An 18053-nucleotide genomic window follows, 5' to 3' on the forward strand; every position below is an offset into this window, starting at 1 on the left:
ATAGGTAAAAACTAGGGAAATCTGAGTCTATTATGGATTTCAGTTAATACTACTCCCATCGTCCTCATCATAAAGGTCATAAGGTACTATACAGGGTGTTGGAAATATTCTGTCTTGACTGTCAGAGGTGATTACATGACTGTATGTTTGTCAAAATTCATAGAACTATACACTTGAAAGGGGCAAATGTTACACAATAAAACTTGTGTTTCAATACACGCGACTTAGAAAGAAAAGGATGACATTACAATGGGCCTACCGAGGCCCCTCTTCCCCATTTCCACACAGTAAAACCATGACAGTCAACTAATTACTAGCATTTATTGAACATTTACTTGTGTTCTAAGAAGCGAGTGTAATTATCATTCTCATTTTTCAGATGAGGAGATTAAGCTCAGAACAGTTAAGCAGCTTATGCAAGATAACAGGGCTGGTGACCATAGGACCAGGACTTGATTCTGGAGAGCTCAAGATCAAAAGCCATGTGCTCTACAACCACTGTCTCCATACCATCTAATGTTCTTTCCTTCTGATTCTATAGTGAAGAGTCTTATGCTTTGTGGAATTATAAAAAGATTTTTAAAAAATCTTTATATCTGCCCCTTTCCTCAGTTCTACACACAACAGTGATTCTTTGTTTGGCTACAACTTTATGCAGATGCCATAACTAAATTTACCGAATCATGAAACTATTCTTAATAGTCATGTAGGTTAATCTAGGATCCCAGATCACCTGAGGCTGTTAGCCTTCAGGGCCTGCATCTGGAATGTTCTGAGGTGGGGTAGAGAATACAGGGCAGTCCTTTCAACAGCCAGATTGAACATTTTTGTTTAGCCCAGGATTCCTCTCTGTCTCTTGACATCCCTTCAGTTCATTCACTTTCACAGTAACTCTCTTGCTTTCTGGAAAGTAGATTCCATCACAAGAGACAACCCTCTCTTCTCCACGTGAAGATGAGGTATGCTCTCTCCCCCGACCCATGTTTAATTCAAGCTTCAGATCTATGAATTAAGAGAACCACCTCACTTCCTTCTGCTACTCTATTTTCTATTAAGGACTGAGACCTCGTTCATAGAGGAAGTAATATCAAGACATTTGAGACATGAAGCTCACATTTTAGTTTTCCAATGGAGCAAACATACAAGGTTTTTCAAATTAAACATCGTGGTCACAGATCACTCTGAATTTACCCAGATCTCCCTTTGAACCTTTTCCACAAAGTTGCAGGGGAACAAGAACAGTGTCAAACAGTTTTGGTGCCTTCCAAAGAAAAGGCATTGCAGAATAAAATGTATACTAGGCTGGTGTCTCCTTTAAATTGGAAAGAAGTTGCTGACTGACGGTAAAAGTGAAACAAAGGGCCTTCTAGTGACCTCTTGCACTACTCTGTCTGACCAACCTTAGCGCATGACCCAGGTGGTTTCCTACTATCATTTTCCATGGATAGATGGGGAAGTGCAGTTCAAAATGCCTCTTTTCTTTAAAAGGCCAACACAAGCCATCTTCAGAGAAAGGACTGGCATCTAAATGCACTGTCATCAGTTCGCTAAAGAAAAGAGAAACGAGCAAGCTCCATTGTGTGTGTATATACACACATATATATTTATCATTTATTAGAGCCTCCTTCTCCCCTCATTTTCTAAGTGCTACCTTATTTCAAAGGTGGTGGGTTAGAAGGAAAGAAACCTTAAGAAAAGAGAACTCATTGTTGAAAGAATTTGCATAAGTTTTGCAGTTTCATGGTTCCTTATTTATCTTAGCTTTCTTGATGAATTCACTTAGCAAATATTTATTGCGTACTTTTGTGCTTTCCCATTATTTATTCCACAAATAATTGGACTGTTTAACCTAATATTTATCTGGCATCATCATTCACTCACCAGGCACTCCGCTGAACACTTAATGTAGATGATGTGTTTTTGCATCTATAATCCAGTGGTTTTCACAGGTAGAGAAACTGAGGATTAAAGAATTGCTAAAACTTGATCGATTTTATGCATATGGGAAGTGAAAGAGGAGTTAAGCTGTCAGTTTCAAGCAATCTTGTGCATAACTTTGCTTACTCTTTTTCACAGACGAAGCAGTTGACTTTGAAGCTGTTTGTCCCAAGTACACTCTATGATAGGCAAGGTTGTGCTATGATAACAGATGATCCCCAAATCTCAAGAACTTAATAAACAACAAAAGTTTATTTCTCACTCATGCTACATCTCCATCATGGGTCAGCTGAGAACTCTGCTCTTCATGGTCCTCAGTCCAGGCTCCAGGGTGATGGAGCAGTCATTAATTACCTTGTTGTGGCAGAAGCAAAGTATTGGGTTGGCCAAAACGTTTTAAGATAATATGGAAAAGCCTGAATGAACTTTGTGGCCAACCCGATACACTGGCTCTTAAAGGTTTCCCCAGGATTAACACTTTTAACTCCTGCTCACATATTTTTTGGTCAAAGCAAGTCATATGGTTCTGCCTGAGCCTGCAGATTGGGGGAGATGCAATCTTGCCAGGTGCCCACGAAAGAGAAAGAGACTAATACTGTGAATACCCTAAGGACATTCTCACAAGGTAATGACTAAGACTGTTACTGTATATGCTGAGGTCTCACCTCACATATTTGCGCATTAAAGAGCCCCAAACCTGCACCCCACCACTGGGGTCACTGACTTCTCTCTTCTGCAGCTCTGAATCTTACCCAAGATAACTGCCCACTATCTATCTTGGCAGTGTCTAACTTTTTCCTTCTTTCAAGAAAAAAACTCTTCTGAAAAAGGTGCTATTTTTTTTTTTTCAACTGATGGAGTTTTCCAAAGTATTCTACTATCTCACTTCTCTCTGATCCCTTGCCAACAGAAGAGTCAAAAAGAGGCCCAGTGATAAATGACATGACAGGTAAACTGTCAGCTGAAAGGCCCTTGATCTTTCTTTACCTTGCACTTTCAAATCCCTATTATGAGAATAATAAGATGCTGGCATCTCTTGCCTTCATCTGCTGCCCAAGAAATGTGCCATATGAGACCAGTCTTGGAAATCTGGACAACTTCTCTCCATTTTTTGGAATTTAGTTCAAGAAACATCTACTGAGCACCTATATTTGGCTAAGCCTGGGGATATAGTGTTAGCGTTAGTCACTTGGTTGTGTCCAAACTCTCTGTGACCCCATGGACTGCAGCCCAGCATGCACAAGTGAAAACATGCTCTCTGCTCTCAAAGGGCTCATGTGGAAATGGAAGGCTTGGTGATTCTCGGGCCCAGGTGCTTCTAAGAATCACCCAGGGTGGTGGGGGGAGGCAGTGGGAATGGAAAAATGCAGTTCTGAAACCCATTTCCAAGGTTTCTGATTTCACTGGTCTGGAGTGAGGCTCAGACACCCATATTTTTTCAAAACTCTTGGACTGATTCTAATGTGCAATCAGAATTAAGATTATAATATAAAAAGATAACTTCACTATCATATTTAAAACACTTTGTTGAGGACAGAAGCTAAAGCGGAGTCGAATACATTCTATCAACTACAACTTATGGTCCATTCCATATGAGGTGCTCAGCTAGGTAGGCACTTTACAAACATGATCTCTACTCCCCAGTACAATCCTCTCTGTTCGAAATCCTTATCCCCACTTTACAGATGAGAAAACCAAGGCCCAGAGAGTATGCAACTTGCCCAAAGTCACATAAGTAGCAAGTTTCAGAACCAAATTTAAGCTTAGGACTCTCTGGCTCCAAACCAACAGAATATTCAAATATATGCTCTTTTTCCAGAACAGATTGCACTCATACACCATTTTCCTAGAGAATATAAATGAGGTTGTTAAGTCAATCTGCCATATTTGTTTCACTCTTGGCTATAGTCTCATGCTACTTAGTTGTGTTTCCTGAAGTTTCCCCCTTCTCCCCCTACATTCATGTTCACATTCTTATAGCAATGAGAGAAAAGAAAATTGTGGGAAGGTATCCTAAGTCCAATGCTAGAGCAACTAGCTCATCATTGGCTCTTCACACTATTTTCCCCCAGAGCCGGGTATAATCAAAGTTCCTCCTACTTGTTGTGTGACTGACCTGCAAAGTCAAGCTGCAAGCCAAGGCTGTCTGAATCACGTATGCTTGCAGGAAAGAGCTGAGCCAATTACTTCCAAAACAAACCTAGTTAAACAAAAGCTCAGAGTGTGGCTGAGCACAACACACACAGGCTGGAGGGGCTGCCATTTCTGAAAGCACCATGGTGTCTGCAACATTAAACTGCCAGGAATTAGGGGCAAAGAACACTTGGGCTGGATGGGGATGGATTTCACTTTAACAGAGCTCTCTAAAAACCAATGAGAGTACCTCTTCTGTATTGGAAACACAAACTGGAAAAATGTTGCCGCATTACTTTTTGTAGTAAGGTATTTCTGAATATTGATACTCAGAAATCCCTCTGAATATTGATGCTCAGAAATCTCTCAGTAACCAAGAGTTCAGCTTATGTCTATCTGCTAATTTTAAAACAAAAGTAAAAGTGAGACCACCAATAGTGACTGGAACCTTGGATGGTTAGATCTTACTTGATTTTGTGGGATTGTGGAAAATGGAGTCTATAATCATAGCATCTGTCTCCATCCTTCCCCTACCACAAATGAAAATCTTTGTGGTACACTTTTCATTTCCTAACTCCATCCTGTTTTATAAAGGAAAATATACATAAGTTGCCTTCCTTCTACCTTTTAATACAGCCCTAGAGATTATAATGAAAACTAGAAAAATGATCATATCTTGGGCTCCCTAAGGGAATGAAACCAAGAGGCTCTATTATTAATACCAAAATAAAATGCAATTTGCTTTCTCTCCATTTCCATACTTTTTCTTTCCTATCATCTCTGCCATCACCAAGAGGCCTGTTACTATACCTGAGGCCATATGTCTAACTTGCGTGGCATCGTGTCATAAGCACTTAGCATGGTGTTTGTCAGCAGGTAGGTACTCAGTAAATACTTGTGATTTTTGTGCCTACCAGGAGCTGTCCTCTTCTGACCCCCAGGGCTCCATCTCCCAGGACCACTGCTACAGTGCTATTTCACAGTCCTTTGCCAGATGGTAAGAGGCGCTGTAAGCTCCACTGGCAGGGGAGAAAAAAAATTGATTGAAGTCACAGGGCAGACACCAGAACCGAGAGAAGTTGAGTGTGGGTGAGGCAGGAGCATCTGCATGTTGATACCCAGCTGCTCCTCAGGCAGATCTCCAGCTAAGACTCAGGCCAACAATGAGTGTCAGTAAATTGCCTCTGCACCTCCTGGGTCTGAAATTCCAGCCTTCCAACAGTCAACAGGAGGGTAATTTGGTAGCAGTCCAGATTCATCCTTTCCATGAAGTCTCCCTGCAACTCCCACCAGAGGAACCTTGGCTGCAGCCCGACACGCAGCCTCAGTTCAGCGTCCAGCACAGTGGGCCAGCCCAGGGCACAAGAAGCAGAATGGGGACAAAATGGCCAAGCAAGCCGGAGACAGCCGAGGGTGCGGGGACAGGGCCCAGGCAACACAGGTCCTCATTTCCCACCCCTTGGCCAAGTACCCAAAGTTGAAGTACTAGAAGGCAGGGGGTAACCATGCCGACATCTCCAAACATTAGTCCTGTCCTCACTGGTGATGGTACCAGGTCAATCAAACCTTTTTTCCTCCCACCAGTGCCTATGGCCATCTGTAGCTGCCAACTTTTGTTTTTCAAATATTTTCCATTAAGACAGTGTGTTCTGTCTATAAACTATCCATCCCTAGGTGAGACAACTAGATAATGTTTTGTATGAACTAAGCAAGCAACCCAGAGATATCTACCTCCCAGCCCCTTCTTTGTTCCATGTCTACCAGGAACTGGGAGGCCCATGAGAGCACTGGGAGAGAAGCATTTCTGCATGAGAAGTCCCCATCCAATCAGCTCATCGGGATCAGAGCAAATCCTAGGATACACATGGCATTACCTCCAGACTAATGGCAACACATGTAAACTGATCTGGAGACGCAAAAGGTGGAATATTCAACCAGAAAAGTTTCTCAATCTCTCCAACCTCTAATTTGGACCAGAAAGAACTGACAGCTTGATTTATCATCATGATGGAACTTAATGCCCTAAAATAATTGCTAGAAACCTGGATGCTCCACTAGAAAAATAAATCAACCTAAAAATGTAGTCTCCGTATGACGGTGTCCCCAACATTTCAGGATGACATTGAGCCATTGGGTGAGGTCTGGAGGTGAGTGTAAAAAGAGAAAAGAGGTCCTTCAGAAGGTATGTTTATTGGAAAGCCTAGTACAATCATGCTAGCTGCCCACACCAATTGTAAAAGTGCAGATTTATTATGTTTAGCAGAAATGCAGTCTGTACATCTGAAATATTATCCAAATGACCTGGCTTCAACTTAAAAATCTTCTATGAACTGAAACAAGTGAATTAGGGAGGCTATTGCCTTTAGCACTGAAGGGTCTGTGGGAGGTGAGTCAAGAACCATTTATAGTAGTGATAAAATACTATATTTAAGGCTATAAAAATTTGGCATACAAGGTCTCAGTTCAGAAGTAAAATTGTTTTATGTGTTCAGCAAAAGAGCAACTGAAAAGTTTTACAAATGGGAAGTTTGACCTACTGAGATTTCAAAACATAAAATCTGTCAATTATTTCTGGGGACTGGGTGTCGTAATTACCCCTCTTGAATGTTAAAATGCAAATCAGAACCATGAAATCAGTAACTGCTTACCCTGACCGTGGCACACACGGCTAACGACAATTACCCAGAGCCACTGTCTGACTGTGACATTATGTGCCCAGGGAGCATTAATGGGATGGGCCCCCTGGGAACTTAGCAAGAAATCAGGAAAAAGCATTGGAACCCTGTCCAGTGAACAGAAACCTCATCTGATGGGGCGTAACACTTCTGCTCAGCCACGAAGCCAGGGATCCTGTACTTGGGATTCTAAGCCCGATTCAAGTTAGAATTAGTAGAAAACGCTGGGCAACTGACAGACGTGTGTTTAAATCCAAAGAGCCTTATTAATTTTAGCCTCCTCCGTGACTGTGACCTCAACCCTGCCTCTCTCCCCTCATCCTCACTCTCCAGCCACACTGGGGGCTCCTGCTCATGATTGTTTCTGGCCCATTCTTGATCCCAGGCCCTGCCCTAGCTGTGGCTTCCTCCACTGGAACACTTTACATATTAACCTGGCTGGCTCCTTCCTGTCATCACATCTCAGTTTAAACATCACCTCTAAGAGGCTTCCCTTCTGCACTCAGCCGAAAGCCAGTCTTTCTTTCTGTCTGTCTCTCGCTCTGTCTCTCTCTCTCTTTTGCCTCCCTGTCCCCACCCCTCACCCCCATTCTCATCCTCGACAAACACACATACACACATCAATTACCTTTTTTTAATCCTGGCAGATCACATGCAATGATCTCTTATTTCAATTTTGTATGCAGTTTAAAAACTTGTTGGCTGTCTTTTCTCATTAACACGTAACTGCCAGGCAGGCAGGCAGGGACTTTATTCTCTTCACTGTCCTCTCATCATTTCTGAATCCTGCCGTGGAGGTGCTCAATCCACAGTTTTAGAACAAATAGACGAGCAGATTGCTAACAAGTGAACCCATGGTACAGGTTTGAAAGGGCCCTTGTGGGGAGTGGAAGAGCCGAACTCCAGCCCCAGAGCACACTGTGCCGGCCAAGTCACTACACCCTTGTCCACGGGCCTCACATGCTTGTCTGGAAGCAGAGACTGGACTGTGAGTGGTCAGCCTCCTATTCTGTGAGGCCTTTCTCTCCCCCCACTGTCCACTTCTCCCAATTTAGCCAGAGCAGCTTTGCTTTCTTTTTTACGGATTTGATTTTTCATAAGTTCCTATTTGATGAAGGATTCTGCTGCTAAAATAAAAACGTTAATCCTCCAGATTAGATAAACCCTCCGGCTTGAAATTAATCCAGGCTCAGCCTCTTTAGCAGTTGTCTGATTCTGGGAAAAGCATTTAACTTCTCTAAACTTCGGTATCATTGTACATACTGGGTGCAATTTAGGTACCTATCTGGCGGCATTGCTGGGAGTCAATCTATCTTTCAGGGAGTAACAGCTCCCCCAAAGACCTCCATACCCTAATCCCTGAATCCTATGAATATGTTGCCTTCTGCAGCAAAAGGGACTTTGAAGATGTGATTAATGTTGAAGATTTTAAGATGGGGATATTATCCTAGATTATCCAGATGGGCAAAACCTAAGCACATGAGTCCTCAAAAGTGGAGAACCTTTCTATCTACAGTTGGAGAGAAATGAGAGAGAAGGGGAGAGCCGTCACTGCTGGCTCTGAAGCTAGCTGAAGGCCCCCCCACCCCCGCTCAAGCCAAGGGATGTAGGTGGTCTCTCAAAGCTGGATACAACCCTCAGAGATTGCCAGTAAGGGGATGGATCTCGGTCCTACAACTGTGAAGAACTGAATTTTGCCAACAACCCAGATGAGTAAGGAATTGGATTCTCTATGTAGAGCCCCCAGAAAGGAGCCAGCCCTGCCACAACTGATTTTAGCCGAGACCCATACCAACTTCTAACCCACAGAACAGTAAAATAATCTGTCTGTAATGTTTTCAGCTGCTAAATCTACGGTAATGTGTTATGACAGCAATAGAAACCTAATACACCATTTAAAATACATAATTAAGCACTTCGCATATGGTAACGGCTCAATAAATGCTGGCATTTCTTATAGATATTATTAATGGCATAATTACTAATATTGTTTTATTATCTCAAAAATTTCTTCCTGCCTTGATGTTGAGCTCTGAATTCTGAAACCCCTTGTCCTGCCTCTCTTGGAACGTCATCTTTGTAGCTGTTTTAGATGAACTGTTTACCAGTTTCAGGGGCTGAGTGGTATGCTGGATTGCAGCTCAAGGAAATGTCTTGAGATGCAAAAAAACAATAGTGCAAATTGACATCACTAAAGAGGGATAGACGGATGGATGGATGTTGTCTATTTCTGGATAGGATGGTTTGAGAAGGACACCACATGACCTATGCAATAGTTTGGCTGAGAACGTTTAACCTGAATCTAACCAATAAGAAATATCAGGCAAAAGCCAAATGAGAAACATGCTATTAAAAACGAACGGCTGCCTTTCAAAAATGTGTCACAAAGGACAAAGAAGACCAAGCAGTTGTTCCAGATTATAAAAGAGACAAGATAACTAAATGCAATATGTAACTCCAGAACAGATCCCCACTGGACATGAGAGAGTCAACTGAAAAAAAATTGGAATACACAGGGTAGATCAGTGTATTTATCAATGACAAATTTCTTGAAGTTAATGGCTATACTGTGGTTATATAAGAGAATGTATTTATTCTTAAAGAAATATACACTGAAATATTTAGAGATAAGGGCCACCATGTATCCATTTTATTTTCAGTAGTTCAGGGGAAAATACATGTAACCATTCCCTTCTCCAGGGGATCTTCCCAACCCAGGGACTGAGCTTGGGTCTCTCACATTGCGCGCAGATTCTTAACTGTCTGAGTCACCAAGGAAACCCATATATACATACATGCAAACACACACATGTTTGTCATGAATGTGTATATTTGTAAGGTATATATGTGTAGATATATATGTGTGTATATATACATATATGTAAAACCAAGTGAACAAACTATACAGCAATCAGAGTGTAAACAACAGATAAATCTGAGTGAAGGATAAATGCTTTTAGTCTTGCAACTTTTTTGTAAGATTGAAATTACAGGAAATGTTGTGGGTTTAGTTCTAGATCACCACAGTAAAGCACATAGCACAAAAAAGCAATTCAGGAAACTTTGTTTCTCCTCACCCAGTACAAATGCTCTTTTTCCACTATACTGTAGTCTATTAAGTGTGCAATGGTATATCTAAAAAAACAATAAAGTACCTTAATCTCAAAGTACATTATAACTATAAAATGCTAACCTTCATCTGAGCTTTCAGCAAGTCATAATCTTTTGCTGGTAGAGGGTCTTATTTCAATGTTAATGGAAGCTGACTGATCAGGGTGGTGATTGCTAAAGGCTGGGATGGCTTTGGCAGTTTCTTAAAATTAGACAACAGTAAAGTCTGCCACATCGAATGACTCTTCTTTTCACAAATGATTTCTCTGAAGCAGGCAATGCCATCAATGTGTTGATGGCATTTTAACACAGTAAAACTTTTTGCAAAATTGGAGTCAATCCTCTAAAACCCTGCCACTGCTTTATCAACTAAGTTTATGTAATATTCTAAATCTTTTGCTGTCATTTCAACAGTCTTCACAGCATCTCTATCAGGAGTAGATTCCATTTCAAGAAACTACTTTCTTTGCTCATCCATAAAAAGCAACTCTTCATGTGTTCAAATTTCATCATGAGATTGCAGCAGATCAGCCACATCTTCAGGCTCTACCTTGAGTTCTAGTCCTCTCGTTATTTATTCCACATGCATGCATGCTAAGTCACTTCAGTCGTGTCTGACTCTTTGCAACCCTATGGACTATAGCCTGCCAGACTTCTCTGTCCACAGGATTCCCCAGGCAAGAATACTGAAGTGGGTTGCTATGCCCTCCTCCAGGCTATCTTCCTGACCCAGGGATCAAACCCACGTCTCCGGCGTTGCAGGCAGATTCTTAACCACTGACCCACCTGGGAAGCCCCATCCTCCACTAAAGTCTTGAATCCCTCAAAGTCATTCACAAAGGTTGAAATCAATTTCTTCCAAACTCCTGTAAGTGCTGATATTTTGACCTCTTCCCATGAATCACAAGTGTTCTTAATGGCATCTAAAATGGTGAATCCTGTCCAGAAAGTTTTCAATTGACTTTACCCTGATCCTCAGAGGAATCACTATCTAAGGCAGCAACAGCCTTATGAGATTTCTTAAATAATAAGACTTGAAAGTCAAAATGACTCCCTGATCAATGGGGTGCAGTAAGGACGTTATGTTCTCAAGCAAGAAAACAACATTAATCTTATTGAACATCTCCATCAGAGCTCTTTAGTGACCAGATACATTGTCTGTGAATAGTAATACTCTTTTTTGTGATCAGATTTCAACAGTGATCTTAAGATACTCAGACAGTAAAGAATCTGCCTGCATTGCGGGAGACCTGGGTTCAATTTCTGGGTTAGAAAGACCCCCTGGAGGAGGGCATGGCAACCCACTCCAGTATTCTTGCCTGGGGAATCCCCATGGAAAGAGGAGCCTGGTGGGCTACAGTCCATGGGGTCACAGGGAGTCAGACAGGACTAAGCAACGAAGCACAGCAAGCCATGTTGTAAATAGATGTGCTGCCATCCAGGCTTCATTGTTCCATTTTATAGAGAACAAGCAGAATAGAGTTAGCATAATTCTTAAGGGCCCTAAAATTCTCAAAGTGGTAAATTAGCATTGGCTTCAACTTCGAGTCACCAATTACATTAGCCCATAACAAGAGAATCAGCCTGTCCTTGACGCTCTGAAACCAGGCAGTGACATCTCCTCTTCTACCTATGAAAGTCCTAAATGGTACCATCCAACATAAGTCTGGTTTGTCTACATTGAAAATCTGTTGTTTAATGAAGCCACCTTCATAAATTGTCTTAATTAAACCTGGCTAACTTGCTGCAGCTTCTATGTCAACACTTGCTGTTTCACTTTGCACTTTTATGTTATGAAGATGGCTTCTGAAACTTCATGAATCAACCTATGCTAGTTTCAACCTTTTCTCTCTGTAGCTTCCTCACCTCTGTCAGCCTTTGTAGAATTGAAGAGACTTAGGGTCTCGCTCTGGATTGGGCTTTGGCTTAAGGGAAAATCTTGACTGGTTTTCTCTTCTATCCAGGCCACTCAACCTTTCTCCATATTAGCAGTAAGGCTGTTTCACTTTATCACTTGTGTGCTCACTGGGATAGCACTCTTTAATTACCTGCAAGAACTTTTCCTTTGCATTCACAACTTGGCTGACTAGTTGGCACAAGAAGCCTAGCTTTCAGCCTACCTCAGCTTTTGACCTGCATTCCTCACTAAGCAGAATCACTTCCAACTTCTGATTTAAAGTGAAAGACGTGTGGCTCTTGCTTCCACTTGAACACTTAGAGGCACAACTTATTTGTTGTGTTGTTCAGTTGCTCAGTCATGTCCGACTCTTTGCAACCCCAATTGGCCTAATTTCAATACCGTGTCTCAGGAAACAGGGAGAAACATACAATAATAAAGAGAAAGCTGCAAATAGTGTGAGAATTACCAAAATATGACACAGAGACATGAAGTGAGCAAATGCTGTTGGGACAATGGTGCCAGAAGTATTGCTCAATACAGGGTTGCCGCAACCTTCAATTTGTAAAATACGCATATCTGTGAAGTGCAATAAAATGAGGTAAGCCTGTAAAATGTTAAAAGAAAAGCAATCCCAGTTTGCAGACCTGTAAAGGGAAGGAATGGGTAGCCGCTGGTGTCCATTAAAGGCAAGCCACGTTTTCTTCTGATTCATCATTCCATCAGATCCCTCATCTTATCATGCCTGTCTGTGTTCCAGGCATTTAGAATGTACAGCTTCCCAAACCAGCATCGAGGCAGAAAATTTTCTCAAACTTTCCATTATATGTATTAAACATAAGTCTTAGAGAAAACATAATTTTCAAATAATCCACTAGTTTTAGACACAATAGTTCTTAGACTCTGATGTGCTTGCCACCTGCTTAGAAATATCCATACAGAAGGCTAAGTAAATGCACTGCCTCAAAAAGGTGGAACAGCTGTCAGCCAAAATGTTAGATGAATGAAATAATCAGTTCATCATAAAAAATAATTACATGTATTTACTGCACATAGACAGAATTATTGACAATAATGCGCCTATAGGAGGGATCATGGTGGGTTGGGTAAATCACAGGCTACCTCCAAATAATTCTAAATGTTTGCCTATTTAATTCTGATTGCACTATAAGCCCTTTCATCTTTGACAGTGTTGGTAAAGCATGTTGGTGTTTGGGGCGGCGTGTTTATGGAGACTGAATCCTCTTCCCTTCTATTCACACACCAAAATACATGAGGTTTTGAGCCTTCTGCGGTCAAGCCAGCCCCATTTCCCTCAGTGCCAAGTTTCTTTAGAAAACACTGGAGATTCCTAAAATGTATCAAAGCTTTGGAAAATTGCTCTCGTAACCAACAAGAAACACGAATGTGCTCAGGCACCCACGTGTGCATCCATCATTTGACAAAGTCTTATTCAAAACTGTCTCAAGATCCAGGAATGAAAATAGCAATGGCTCTCCTCCTAGGTCGGTGGCCTCTCTCAAAGTGAAGAAAGAAACGCTGAGCATCTCATCCATGTCATTTGTGACCATTAGAAAGACTGAGGGATGCTCTCCCATTTAATCCCTTTAGACTAACAACACAGCCCATCTGGAGCATAAAAGCTCCAAGCCTAGAGAAAAGAGACAGCACAGATGAGCAGTTTCCACGCACTTTCTCCATTCAGAGGTGCTAATAAGGAAAAATGCCGAATTACTATGATTGCCCGTGACTTGAAAATAGCTTATCACCTGCCAATAGGAATGAAGGCCCCTGGAGGGCTGAGGAACCGCAGAAAGAATAATGGCCTTAGAGACAGAATCTTTGTGGTGCCTGAGAGAGGAATCTCAGCTGACTGCAAAAGGGCCTGCCTTATAAAACAGAGCTCTTTTTATAAGTGAACCCTGAAAACTAGTCCTGGGGTGTTCCCATGCCATGGAGAAAGAAAATAGAAGAGCATTCACAGAATAATCAGGCCCATAAAATACGAAATGAAGGGAAGACACCGCCAGCAATTACCTCAAAGAATCCTACAAGATAGACAGCCAATCAAAGATATTTCATGGTGGGGCCAAGCTCTCCGCAAATTCGACAGACAATCGTCAGCCTGCTCTCTACTTCATGTGTTATTGTGTAGAATTAATGACACTGTGAAATCCCTCTTGTTTTCAGACCTAAGTGCCACCGGAATTGTTAGAGCAGTCACAGGAGATTCATTAAGAAGAGTTTGGCTTTGTAGAGATTGGGCATTCGGCTAGTTCACAGAATCTTTTCTCTGTCATCACAAAGCCCCTGTGTTAGGGCTTCTGTGGCACCGCAGTCCCGCACCGCCATCCCTGCAAGGCCCTGCAGCCAGCACGTCTCAGGGTGGCTTGCCTCATTAGCAGGTGCTATGCTTTTTATTTTTACTATGATAATGGACTCATTTCCCCATGGACTGTTTGGATTAAGTAAAGCCACAGCCCGAGTTCTCTTTTACGGTCAACTTTTCATTTTATTTACTGCAGCACCAAAGCAACTAGGATTTGTTTGTTAACCTTTGTTCCCTTTGGGAACGGCTACCAGGAGAAAGGGCTCTCAAAAACCTGAGGAGTATTACCTTTTGGCTCAGTAAGTCATTGCCCACGCTCACAAAACCTATATATACATGCTTGTGGGTACATTCATTCACACACACATATGTGTGCCTGGGGAACCCCCCCCCCATACACCACAGACACATCAGTGTTCTAACAAGTGATTGGGGGGTGGAGAGACTAACTCTGTGCTGGAGATAGAACATCTGCCCTTCGTTAACAGGTGGGGGAGCAAATACATAAAAATGTTTCTGCTCTCTCACTACCTCCTCTAGATAAATCAGGGCTGTGCTCACAGTGCTGCTTCTTTCTTTCCGCTTTTTTCTAATTCTAGTCCTCACCTCAACCCAGTACACTTAAGAGACCCTGAAAAACTACCACTTTTGGAGAAAATGTGCACAGAGGGTCTCTCCCTTCTCACCCCACCCATCCCATACATATACACATGCACATGCTCAGCTCCAGTACTTTGTTCGTCTACACCCACAAACAAATGCCCTTCTTACTCTAAATAACATGTAGAGTGTTATTCAAAAAGCTCACGCTGACAAGATTTGTTATAACATCGCCAGTTGCAGGTGATCATGTGTGTGGATTTGTGTAGTTCTTTTTTTTTTTTTTTTAATTTTTTTTTATTATTATTATTATTTTTTTTTTCCAGTGGGTTTTGTCATACATTGATATGAATCAGCCATGGATTTACATGTATTCCCAATCCCGATCCCCCCTCCCACCTCCCTCTCCACCCGATTCCTCTGGGTCTTCCCAGTGCACCAGGCCGGAGCACTTGTCTCGTGCATCCCTCCTGGGCTGGTGATCTGTTTCACCATAGATAGTATACATGCTGTTCTTTTGAAATATCCCACCCTCACATTCCCCCACAAAGTTCAAAAGTCTGTTCTGTATTTCTGTGTCTCTTTTTCTGTTCTGCATATAGGGTTATCGTTATCACCTTTCTAAATTCCATATACATGTGTCAGTATGCTGTAATGTTCTTTATCTTTCTGGCTTACTTCACTCTGTATAATGGGCTCCAGCTTCATCCATCTCATTAGGACTGGTTCAAATGAATTCTTTTTAATGGCTGAGTAATATTCCATGGTGTATATGTACCACAGCTTCCTTATCCATTCATCTGCTGATGGGCCTCTAGGTTGCTTCCATGTCCTGGCTATTATAAACAGTGCTGCGATGAACATTGGGGTGCACGTGTCTCTTTCAGATCTGGTTTCCTCAGTGTGTATGCCCAGAAGTGGGATTGCTGGGTCATATGGCAGTTCTATGTCCAGTTTTTTAAGAAATCTCCACACTGTTTTCCATAGCGGCTGTACTAGTTTGCATTCCCACCAACAGTGTAAGAGGGTTCCCTTTTCTCCACACCCTCTCCAGCATTTATTGCTTGTAGACTTTTGGATAGCAGCCATCCTGGCTGGCGTGTAATGGTACCTCATTGTGGTTTTGATTTGCATTTCTCTAATAATGAGTGATGTTGAGCATCTTTTCATGTGTTTGTTAGCCATCTGTATGTCTTCTTTGGAGAAGTGTCTGTTTAGTTCTTTGGCCCATTTTTTGATTGGGTCATTTATTTTTCTGGAATTGAGCTGCAGGAGTTGCTTGTATATTTTTGAGATTAATCCTTTGTCTGTTTCTTCATTTGCTATTATTTTCTCCCAATCTGAGGCCTGTCTTTTCACCTTACTTATAGTTTCCTTTGTAGTGCAAAAGCTTTTAAGTTTCATTAGGTCCCATTTGTTTAGTTTTGCTTTTATTTCCAATATTCTGGGAGGTGGGTCATAGAGGATCTTGCTTTGATTAATGTCGGAGAGTGTTTTGCCTATGTTCTCCTCTAGGAGTTTTATAGTTTCTGGTCTTACATTTAGATCTTTAATCCATTTTGAGTTTATTTTTGTGTATGGTGTTAGAAAGTGTTCTAGTTTCATTCTTTTACAAGTGGTTGACCAGTTTTCCCAGCACCACTTGTTAAAGAGGTTGTCTTTTTTCCATTGTATATCCTTGCCTCCTTTGTCAAAGATAAGGTGTCCATAGGTTCGTGGATTTATCTCTGGGCTTTCTATTCTGTTCCATTGATCTATATTTCTGTCTTTGTGCCAGTACCATACTGTCTTGATGACTGTGGCTTTGTAGTAGAGTCTGAAGTCAGGCAGGTTGATTCCTCCAGTTCCATTCTTCTTTCTCAAGATTACTTTGGCTATTCGAGGTTTTTTGTATTTCCATACAAATTGTGAAATTCTTTGGTCTAGTTCTGTGAAAAATACCGTTGGTAGCTTGATAGGGATTGCATTGAATCTATAGACTGCTTTGGGTAAAATAGCCATTTTGACAATATTAATTCTTCCAATCCATGAACACGGTATGTTTCTCCATCTGTTTGTGTCCTCTTTGATTTCTTTCATCAGTGTTTTATAGTTTTCTATGTATAGGTCTTTTGTTTCTTTAGGTAGATATACTCCTAAGTATTTTATTCTTTTTGTTGCAATGGTGAATGGTATTGTTTCCTTAATTTCTCTGTCTGTTTTTTCATTGTTAGTATATAGGAATGCAAGGGATTTCTGTGTGTTAATTTTATATCCTGCAACTTTACTATATTCATTGATTAGCTCTAGTAATTTTCTGGTAGAATCTTTAGGGTTTTCTATGTAGAGGATCATGTCATCTGCAAACAGTGAGAGTTTTACTTCTTCTTTTCCTATCTGGATTCCTTTTACTTCTTTTTCTGCTCTGATTGCTGTGGCCAGCACTTCCAACACTATGTTGAATAGTAGTGGTGAGAGTGGGCACCCTTGTCTTGTTCCTGATTTCAGGGGAAATGCCTTCAATTTTTCACCATTGAGGGTGATGCTTGCTGTGGGTTTGTCATATATAGCTTTTATTATGTTGAGGTATGTTCCTTCTATTCCTGCTTTTTGGAGAGTTTTAATCATAAATGAGTGTTGAATTTTGTCAAAGGCTTTCTCTGCATCTATTGAGATAATCATATGGTTTTTATCTTTCAATTTGTTAATGTGGTGTATTACATTGATTGATTTGCGGATATTAAAGAATCCTTGCATTCCTGGGATAAAGCCCACTTGGTCATGGTGTATGATTTTTTTAATATGTTGTTGGATTCTGTTTGCTAGAATTTTGTTAAGGATTTTTGCATCTATGTTCATCAGTGATATTGGCCTGTAGTTTTCTTTTTTTGTGGCATCTTTGTCTGGTTTTGGAATTAGGGTGATGGTGGCCTCATAGAATGAGTTTGGAAGCTTACCTTCTTCTGCAATTTTCTGGAAGAGTTTGAGTAAGATAGGTGTTAGCTCTTCTCTAAATTTTTGGTAGAATTCAGCTGTGAAGCCATCTGGTCCTGGGCTTTTGTTTGCTGGAAGATTTTTGATGACAGTTTCGATTTCCTTGCTTGTGATGGGTCTGTTAAGATCTTCTATTTCTTCCTGGTTCAGTTTTGGAAAGTTATACTTTTCTAAGAATTTGTCCATTTCATCCAAGTTGTCCATTTTATTGGCATAGAGCTGCTGGTAGTAGTCTCTTATGATCCTTTGTATTTCAGTGTTGTCTGTTGTGATCTCTCCATTTTCATTTCTAATTTTGTTAATTTGGTTTTTCTCTCTTTGTTTCTTAATGAGTCTTGCTAATGGTTTGTCAATTTTGTTTATTTTTTCAAAAAACCAGCTTTTAGCTTTGTTGATT

The 18053-nt window shown here is 41.1% G+C and overlaps 1 protein-coding gene across 6 annotated transcripts in view; it reads left to right on the forward strand.

Annotated features, from left to right (window-relative positions):
- The window catches only part of PCSK5 (proprotein convertase subtilisin/kexin type 5), a 494109-nt gene that overhangs the window by 412481 nt on the left and 63575 nt on the right, over nucleotides 1-18053 (forward strand). The window contains exon 25 of one of the 6 annotated variants that reach the window (XM_061132958.1): nucleotides 5836-6199. The exons of the other annotated variants lie outside the window; for them this stretch is intronic. Coding sequence (XP_060988941.1) covers nucleotides 5836-6038 — 203 coding nt within the window. The 3' untranslated portion in view covers nucleotides 6039-6199. Of the gene's footprint in view, nucleotides 1-5835; nucleotides 6200-18053 lie in introns of those variants that run through there. 6 annotated transcript variants of the gene reach the window in all.

The sequence above is a fragment of the Dama dama genome, chromosome 29 (genome assembly GCF_033118175.1).
Source record: "Dama dama isolate Ldn47 chromosome 29, ASM3311817v1, whole genome shotgun sequence".
NCBI lineage: Eukaryota > Metazoa > Chordata > Mammalia > Artiodactyla > Cervidae > Dama > Dama dama.